Below are 9882 nucleotides of genomic sequence, written 5' to 3'. Positions count from 1 at the left end.
TGAGTTTATAACAATTATTATTAATAGCAAAACTTTTGAAAGAAAATTTAAATTGAGGCAGTGTTACTGAATGAAATGATTATTTAAAAATGAATGTAATAGTTTTTAATAGTTTTTAATTTTGATCTAATGCCTTATTTTATTTGGAAAATATTTAATAAGGGCACAAAAAAATAAAACACTACTACCACTAATGTTTGCAGTGGTCATACAAACGAAACAAAATACAGTAAAAATTGAGAAAATGAAAAGAAAACTAAAATAGGCTACTCTGATTTTATTTGCAATTCAGTTCAGTTTTAGTTGCATTGTTCATTGTAGTTTGTATTTACTTATTTGTTTATTTGTTTATTTTTACAAAACTCTCTTTCTATTTTTATTTTAGTTAACTAAATCATTATTTCAGTGCTAGTTTTAGTTTTAGTTAACTATAATAACCCCGCCTGTTTATTTTGTTGTTGTATTTTTACTCAGGCAGTGTTTCAGGCAGCTCAGCTCTCAGAGCTGTTGGGGTCCTTCATGGTGAGTGACGTCAGTGGTGATTTGGCTGTCGCGTGTTTGTTTCCACTTTTTAATGTTTTTATTAAATTAACCGTTGGATAAATGTTAAATTAATGTTAAATAAATGCGCAGCAGCAGCTACTACAAGCTCCAGAATGGCTCCAGCTGCTCCTACTCCAAGTTAAAAGGTGAGTTCAGTCCTTTAAAGTTTAAGCTAGTCACCAAACTGCGTTAAAAACTAATTTAATTTAAGATTAATGTTGTTTAAAGTCGTTTTATACACGACATAAAACCTACTTTAACACGGTGTAATGTTAAGTAGTATCTTAGGATGAATTCGGCTTTAAATAATCATCAAATAAAGACTTTAATAACAATAAAATTACTTTTATTATGTGTCTAAGATATAATAATAACTAATCCTTCTTAGTGTTTTATATTAGTTTGTGAGGTTAAAGTTTGATTCTTGGGCTTTAAAAGAAAAGGTTTAATAATGTTATAGGAGGTGTGAATGTTTAATAGTAATATAATAGTATTTAAGGTTGATAATTGGCTTATTATTAAATGGTTAAGTTGTTTAGTTTTACTTTTCATAATGTTAAAAGAACAGATGAAAGATAAACTGCAGATGGTTAACATGAGATTAAATGAAGACTACTTTAGTGGATGCACTTTTAAACAAGACTAGTATTGTTGTTTTTGTATTATTATTTACCATTTAATCTGTAACTGTAAATACTATAAGTAGTTTAAGTCCAATATTTATTAATTTCCTCCACACTAGGCTACTAAAAATAAAATAAAAATAGAATACATTTAAAAGACATAAAACATGAGTAAAAATAATAGCCATTGAATTAAAAATTAATCAAATATATGAGCAATTAATAGTAACATATTAGTACATAAGGTTGATAATTGGCTTATTAGTAAATTAGTTTGGTTAATTGGTTAGTTTTTCTTTACATAATGTTAAAGGCACAGATGAGAGAGAGGCTTTTAAAATAGACTAGTATTGGTATTTTTCTTGTTTTTATGGCAGTAATGTCATATTTTATTATTATTGTCCATTTAATATGTAACTGTAGATACTATAAGTAGTGTAAATCCAATATTTCTTCATTTTCTTCCACACTAGGCTACTAAAAAACAAGACAAAACAAGTAAAAAAAAACTGTAAAAATGGTGTTTTAATTATATATAGTGGATTAGGGGTAATAGAAAACTATAGTAATATTGAGAGATATTATAATAACAATTCTTTCTTAGTGTTTTATATTAGTTTGAGAGGTTAAAGTTTGATACTTGGGCTTTTAAATAACGACTTTAATAATGTTTAATAGTAATATAATAATGTTTTTTTCCTCTCATCCAAAGAGAAATGTTGGTATTTCTCCTGATTATTTGTTTTTTAGCAGCTGCCACTCGTCATAACTTTTACTGATTGGAGTCTTGTGTTCTTTATTTAGTAAAACTGTGTATCTTTGACAAAGCTGCTTTTCAATCTCTGAAGGATCTCAGCTTGATGTATTGATCTTCTGATTCTCACTTTTGGTCTGTCTGATTGTGTTTTGGATATAATTAATCCAGTTTCATCACCTCTTAATACAGATTGTAGATTTCAGTCACAAAATGAGTCTCTCACCCCCCCTACTCCTCCCCTTTGGACAATGAAGTAAAACAATTAGTTGTACTTGTTATATAAGAACGAGCTTTAATCTGATCTTCTGGTCTTTGTCTCCTCAGCTTCAGCTCAGACTAAAGCGGACTCTGCAGGCTCCGCCATGCCTCAGAAACAGCAGAAGAACGCTCAGACGGCTCACTACATCGAGCTGGGAGGTTATCAGTACTGGCCCGTTCTCGTTCCCCGCGGGATCAGACTCTACACCTACGAGCAGATCCCCGGCTTCCTGAGGGAGAACCCTTACATCACCGATGGGTACCGAGCGTACCTGCCCTCCAGACTGTGTATTAAGAGGTGAGGAGAAGAGAGGAGAGGAGAGGAGAAGAGAAGAGAGGAGAGGAAAGAGCAAAGATTAACAAAACTGGAATACAGGATACTGACTGCTGGGTTTCTGCTGGGTCTTAAAAAGTCTAAAATTTGATAATCTCAATTTTAAGTCCTTAAAAAGTCTTAAATACGTCCATATGTTACATACTGGGAAGGAAGTGGGGAAGAAAGGAAGGAAGGAAGGACAGACAGACAGACAGACGGAAGGAAGGACAGACAGAAGGAAGTAAGGGACAGAGGACAAAAGATAGGGAGGGAAGGAAGGGATGAAGAAAGGAAAGAAGGAAGGAAGGAAGAAAGGAAAAAAGGGAGGTAGGAAGGACAAATGGAAGGAAGGATAGAAGGAAGAAAGGAAAAAGGAAGGTAGGAAGGACAGATGAAGGAAGAAAAGGAGGAAGGAAAAAAGGAAGGTAGGAAGGGCAGATGGAAGGAAGGAATGAAGGAAGGAAAGGAGGAAGGACAGATGAAGGAAGGATAGAAGGAAGAAAAGGAGGAAGGTAGGAAGGGCAGATGGAAGGAAGGAAGGAAAGGAGGAAGGACAGATGAAGGAAGGATAGAAGGAAGAAAAGGAGGAAGGTAGGAAGGGCAGATGGGAGGAAGGACAGAAGGAAGAAAGGGAAGAAGGACAGATGGAGGGAAGGATAGAAGGAAGAAAGGAAAAAAGGAAGGTAGGAAGGGCAGATGGAAGGAAGGAAAGGAGGAAGAAAAGGAGGAAGAAGGAAGGAAGGAAGAAAGGAAAAAAGCGGGATAGGAAGGACAGATAGAAGGAAAAAAGGAAGGTAGGAAGGATAGAAGGAAGGAAGGGAGGAAGGAAAAAAGGAAGGTAGGAAGGGCAGATGGAAGAAAGGAAGGAAATGAGGAAGGACAGATGAAGGAAGAACAGAAGGAAGAAAAGGAGGAAGGGAAAAAAAGAAGGTATGAAGGGCAGATGGGAGGAAGGAAAAGAAGGAAAGTAGACCCCTCGGCGGGCCGGTTCTGGCCCGCGGGCCGCATGTTTGACCCCCCTGTGTTAAAGATTCCTGTGACGTACTTTTAAATAGATTTTTAAAGTCCGTACTTCCTGTCCGCAGCCTCTTCATTCTGTCCAATGAGACAGGAAGTATCTGGAGTCATCTGCTGGGCTTCCTGCTCTTCTTCTGCCTCGGCGTTTACAACATGGCGTCGGTGCTGCCGGCCTTCGGAGCCTCCAGAGAGGATTACGTCATCTACTCCATCGGACTCTTCTGCTTCCAGGTACGACTCGTTTCCCCGACGTTTACAGTTTTACGTACGGCCGCCATGTTTGTTAGGAATGTCTGTTAAGCTTTGTGTCGTCCTCCCGGGTCAAACTGACCCTGACTGTTCCTTCCTTCCTTCCTTCCTTCCTTCCTCCTTTCCTTCCTTCGATCCTTCCTTCTTTTTCCTGCCTTTCCTTCCTTCCTTCTTCCTTTCCTTCCTTTCCTTCCTTCTTCCTTCCTTCTTTCTTCCTCCCCTCCTTCCTTCTCCCTCCCTCCCTTCCTTCCTTCCTCCTTTCCTTTCTTCCTCCTTTCCTCCCTCCCTTCCTTCCTTCTTCCTTTCCTTCCTTCTTCCTCCCTTCCTTCCTTCTCCCTTCCTTCCTTCTCCCTCCCTCCCTTCCTTTCTACCTCCCTTCCTCCCTCCTTTCCTTCCTTCCTTCTTTCCTTCCTCCTTTCCTTCCTTCGATCATTCTTTCTTCTTCCCTTCCTTCCTCGCTTCCTTCATCCTCCCTCCTTTCCTTCCTTCTCCCTCCCACTCTTCTTTCCTTCCTCCCTTCCTTCCTTCTTCCTCCCGTCCTTCCTTCTCCCTCCCTTCCTTCTTTCCTTCCTTCTCCCTCCCTTCCTTTCTTCTTCCTCCCTTCCTTCCTCCCTCCTTTCCTTCCTTTCTCCCCTCCTTCCTTCTCCCTCCCTCCCTTCCTTCTTCTTCCCTTCCTTCCTCGCTTCCTTCATGCTTCCTTCTTGCTCCCTTCCTCCCTCCTTTCCTTCCTTCTCCCTCCCTCCCTTCTTCCTTTCCTCCCTCCTTTCCTACCTCCCCCCTTCCTTCCTTGACTCGAGGACAACAGGAGGGTTAATGTTAAAGCTCGGTTCACAGTGTTATTTTATTTAATATATTGTGTCTGTATCGAGGACTGTTGTTCCAGTTTGTCAAAAGGTTAGAGATTGAAGAAGTTATTCACACGGAGAAGCTCAAGACACTTTAGAGAATATTAGTATTTAACATCATTGAACCCATTCTTCAAATATGAGGAACGTTCCCAAAAGGGGATTAAAATGATCTTTTATAAAAGAGTCCATGTGTGAGTGAGAGCTGAGAAACTGAGAGAACCGACCCGATCCCACGACCTGATAATGAGAATTGGACCAACGATGAAGAACTTTTCCCCTGGTGAAGCTTTAAATCATGTTTCAGCTGTCGTTGATGTTGTTTGTACTGATATGTTTCACAAGCTTTGCTGCGATGGGATGAATTATCCCCAAATAAATGGAGCCAAATTATTCACAGTAGCTTCAGGAAAGTTTGCTCAACAACCAAAACTTTCAATCCCATGTTGTAAAAAATTATGTTAAATTAAACAATAAACCTCTTTATAGTGTCTGTTCTCACTCTGTCTTCAATGGGTAACATGAACACAGTGAGGAGTTGACACCAGCTGACATTAGATGGAGGTTAGGAGACTTTCCGTACAGTCTTTAGCTACTTTCCAATGAACATAGTCAGCAACACTCCATTAAAATACACACAGACCAACTACAGGGGAAGGACTGAGTCAGAGGAGAAGTCATTACTAAAGACGTACATGTTCATTTGAACTGCTAGAGGTTCTTATTGCTAATGTTGTTAGCATGAATGAATGGGGAAACATGGTGAAATTAACATCACAGCTATGTATCCGTCAACATTTTTTATATATAAAGCACTTTTCAAACAAATCAAACCCAATTTACAGTGTGATTTAAAAAACAACACAGGAAATAAATTAAAAATGTACTTGGTAACTAATGTGAGTATGATAAAGTAATGCAAGATAAAGAACAAAAGATAAAAACTCATATTGTTCATTTGAACTACGACCTTAGCAACCTTTTGCTAATGTGTGCTTTACAGTGTGATTAAAAAACAACACAGTGGGGAGGGGGATGTATCTTTGTTCCTATTTATTTAATTTTATTCTTATTTTAATTTAATTTTATTTATTTATTGTATTTTTTTATTTGTATTTTTATTTTTTATTTTATTTATTATTAATTTATTATTTATTTATTTACTTATTCATTTACTCATTCATTCATTTTTTTATTATTATTTATTTATTTATTTATTTATTTTTTATTCTTAACTATTTTTCTTTCTTTGTATTTTGCATTTCACATTTTATATCGGTTCTTTTCATCTATTATGTTATAAGAAGAAAACAAGTGCACTATGACTAATAACTAATGCACACTGTGTAATAAAATATGAGTATGATAAAATAATGCAAGATAAAGAACAAAAGATAAAATAAATAATATAATATACTCGTGTGTCGTACTGTAGCAGCAGAAAGTCTCCTGATAAATGATTTAAATATTTAACATGTGATGGTTTCTATAACGTGTGTTTGTCCGTCCTCAGCTGTGCATGCTGTGCTCGGTGGGTTACCACCTGTTCTGCTGCCATCGCTCGGAGAAGACGAGCCGCCGCTGGATGGCGCTGGACTACGCCGGCATCTCCATCGGCATTCTGGGATGTTACGTCCCCGGAGTCTTCTACACCTTCTACTGCAATAACGTACGTTCATCTTCATCATCGATCACTAGAGTCTGATATCAAACCTCCAGTCTATACTTTATACTGGAGGACAGGGGAGTTAAACATGAGGCCCGTGGGCCAGAAACTGGTCCTTCCTTCCCTCCTCCCTTTCCTCCTTTCTTCCTTCCTTCCTTTGTACCTTCCTTGCATCCTCGCATCCTTTCTTCCATCCATCTGTCCTTCCTTCCATCTTTCCTCCCTCCTTCCTTTATTGCTTCCTTCCTTCCTTCCTTCCATCTGTCCTTCCTTGCATCCTTCCTACCTTCCTTCCTTGCCTCTTTCCTTCCTTCCAACTGTCCGTCCTTCCTTGCGTCCATTCTTTCTTCCTTCCTTCCTTCCTTGAATCTGTCCTTCCTTCCATCCTTCCTTTCTTTCTTCCTTCATTTCATCCATCTGTCCGTCCTTCCTTCCTTCTATCTGTCCGTCCTTCCTTCCTTGCATCCTTCCTTGCATCCATCCTTTCTTTTTTCCTTCATTTCATCTGTCCGTCCTTCCTTCCTTGCATCCTTCCTTGCATCCATCCTTTCTTTCTTCCTTCATTTCATGTGTCCGTCCCTCCTTCCTTGCATCCATCCTTGCATCCATCCTTTCATCCATCTTTCCTTCCTTCCTTCCTTCCTTCCATCTTTCCTCCCTCCTTCTTTATTGCTTCCTTCCTTCCTTCCTTGCATCCTTCCTTCCTACCTTCCCTGCCTCTTTCCTTCCTTCCAACTGTCCGTCCTTCCTTGCGTCCATTCTTTCTTCCGTCTTTCCTTCATTTCATCTGTCCGTGCATCCTCCCTTGCATCCATCCTTTCTTTCTTCCTTCATTTCATCTGTCTGTGCATCCTCCCTTGCATCCATCCTTCCTCCCTTCCTTCCTTTAATTATCAACAGCCATAAAAGTACAAATGATAGATTAATAAGAGAAAATAAGACAGTGGAAGAAGAAAGCATGTAAAACAAACATTTTCTGCTTTCTGCTGTCCTCTGTTTTAAATGATCGGAAACTGAAAATCTGGAGTTTTGACTCTTGAACATGAACTTAATATTTGGGGAAATCATAATGAGCAATGTTGACTGTTTTACTGACATTTTCTAGACTAAAAAATCAGTAAAACAGACTAATATTGAAAATTACTTAGTTTTAGAACAACCCGAAATTAGACATAATGAAGGGATTTAAAGGGAGATTATGCTCAAATGACACCAAGACTAAACAACTATGAATCTTCAGGGAAACACCTTCATCTTCTCACATTTACCAACAGGCTCTTTTTTACTCTGCTCTTCATATATTGATTATTTAGGGAATTAAAACACATTTAATCCATCTTATAGAACTGGGGTGCCAAACTCATTTTCATTCAAGGGCCACATACAGCCCAATTTGATCTCATGTGGGCCGGATCATTAAAAAGATGGAAGGAGCGATGGAAGGAAAGAAGGAAAAAAGAAAGAAAGGGAGGAAGGACAGATGGAAGGTAGGAAGAAAGGGAAGAAGGAAGGAAAACAAGACAGGAAGGAAAGATGGAAGGAACGAAGGAAGGAAGGAAAAAAGAAAGAAAGGGAGGAAGGAAGGAAGGAAGGATAGATGGAAGGAAGGAAGGACAGATGGAAGGGAGGAAAGAAGGAAAACAAGACAGGAAAGAAAGAAGGAAAAAAGAAAGAAAGAAAGAAAAAAAGGGAAGAAGGACAGATGGAAGAAAGGGAGGGAGGAAGGAAGGAAGGACAAATGGAAGAAAGGAAGGAAGGACAGATGGAAGGAAGGAAGAAAGGGAGGAAGGAAGGAAAACAAGACAGGAAGGAAAGATGGAAGGAACGAAGGAAGGTAAAAAGAAAGAAAGGGAGGAAGGACGGAAGGAAGGAAGTAAGGAAGGACAGATGGAAGGGAGGAAAGAAGGAAAACAAGACAGGAAAGAAAGATGGAAGGAAGGAAAAAAAGAAAGAAAGAAAGGGAAGAAGGACAGATGGAAGAAAGGGAGGAAGGAAGGAAGGAAAGACAGATGGAAGGAAGGAAAACAGACAGGAAGGAAAGTGGGCCGGATTGGATACCTCGGTGGGCCAGTTCTGGCCCACGGGCCGCATGTTTGACACCCCGGTTATAGAAGGTAAACATGTTTATAAGTGTGTTCGAGGCTCTTCTCTTCTCTCCTCTTCTCTCCTCTCCTCTCCTCTCCTCTTCTCTTCTCTCCTCTCCTCTCCTCTCCTCTCCTCTCCTCTCCTCTCCTCTCCTCTCTTCTCTTCTCTTCTCTTCTCTTCTCTTCTCCTCTCCTCTCCTCTCCTCTCCTCTCCTCTCCTCTCCTCTCCTCTCTTCTCTTCTCTTCTCTTCTCTTCTCTTCTCTTCTCTTCTCCTCTCCTCTCCTCTCCTCTCCTCTCCTCTCCCCTCCCCTCAGCTCCTTATTCCAGCCGCCCACCACCACCATCACCATCTATCTCTCCTCCTCTCTCTCTCTCTCTCTCTCTCTCTCTCTCTCTCTCTCTCTCTCTCTCTCTCTTTCTCTCTTTTTCTGAACTCCTGAAGTGTTTGGCTGGCTGGGCTCCGTTACTTGTTCCTCGCCGCTCGTCGTTCCCGCCCGCATATTTTGGAAGCGTCGGGGGTTATTTTGCCCCCAGAACGAAGCTCAAAATCTGCTCCAGCTCAAACCAGATGGCTGCGTTCACGGAGCGGTCCGTCACTCCTGTCGTCCCCCCTCTCCCCCCCACCTCCTCCTCCTCCCCAAACCATATGACGTTCGCAAGTCTGGGAGCCGTCTCAGTAAAGGAAGTAAAGGAAGACCGACCCCCCCTCTTGCCCCCCCCTCTTGCCCCCCCCTCCTTACTTCCTCATTTATGCCAAAACTGGGGCTTCGCTTCTGGGTGGCTCCTCTCCTGTGGCACGCCAAGTCCCTAAAGATAAAAAAACTGACTTTTTTATTTTAATTTTTTTAATATATATATATATATTTAGCCAGTTAAACTCAAGATCTTGGAGGAGAGAACATGATGGTGTCTGTCATGAAAACAGGAGGAGGAAGAGAGAAAGAGAGAGAGAGAAAGAGAGAGAGAGAGAGAGAGGGAGGAAGAGAGAGAGCTTTGATAAATTTGGCTGAAGCAGAGCGGGGCCTTGTTCCTGGTGCAAATTTATTCACTGTGAAATTCGGCAGGACTTTAACGTGTGACTGGACGGAGGCCTACACACACACACACACACACACACACACACACACACACACACACACACACACACACACACACACACACACACACACAGGACAGAAGGGACGGAGATGGAGACGGCTGTCCAGATTGTACGCAGTTTACTTATAGAAGTTTAAATATTAGAAGTACAGAGAGAGCCGAAGCTGCTTTAGTGTACAATTAGTTTATATTCATATTAATGAGAAGACGGTCTTCTTTTTAACCCTCCTGTTGTCCTCAGGTCAAGGAAGGATAGGGAGGAGGAAGGAGGAAAAGAGACAGGAAGTAAGGAGAGAAGGAAGGAAAGAAAGGAGTAAGGATGAAAAGAGGAAGGAATTTAGGAGATAAGGAAGGGAGGGAAGGAAGGAAGGAAGAAATTTAGGAGAGAAGAAAGGGAGGAAGGAAGGAAGGAAGGAAGGAAAGGG

General features: G+C 40.5%; 1 protein-coding gene across 1 annotated transcript in view; it reads left to right on the top strand.

The window, feature by feature from the left end:
- The first annotated feature begins 547 nt into the window (after window positions 1-547).
- The window catches only part of paqr3a (progestin and adipoQ receptor family member IIIa), a 14893-nt gene continuing 5558 nt past the window's right edge, over window positions 548-9882 (top strand). Inside the window, exons 1-4 of the mRNA XM_053326259.1 lie at window positions 548-689; window positions 2248-2479; window positions 3583-3745; window positions 6122-6277. Of these exons, the coding sequence (XP_053182234.1) occupies window positions 626-689; window positions 2248-2479; window positions 3583-3745; window positions 6122-6277 (615 nt within the window). The 5' untranslated portion in view covers window positions 548-625. The remainder of the gene's footprint in view (window positions 690-2247; window positions 2480-3582; window positions 3746-6121; window positions 6278-9882) is intronic.

The sequence above is a fragment of the Scomber japonicus genome, chromosome 9 (assembly GCF_027409825.1).
Source record: "Scomber japonicus isolate fScoJap1 chromosome 9, fScoJap1.pri, whole genome shotgun sequence".
Classification (NCBI taxonomy): domain Eukaryota; kingdom Metazoa; phylum Chordata; class Actinopteri; order Scombriformes; family Scombridae; genus Scomber; species Scomber japonicus.
This window is presented reverse-complemented; position numbering and strand designations above follow the sequence as displayed.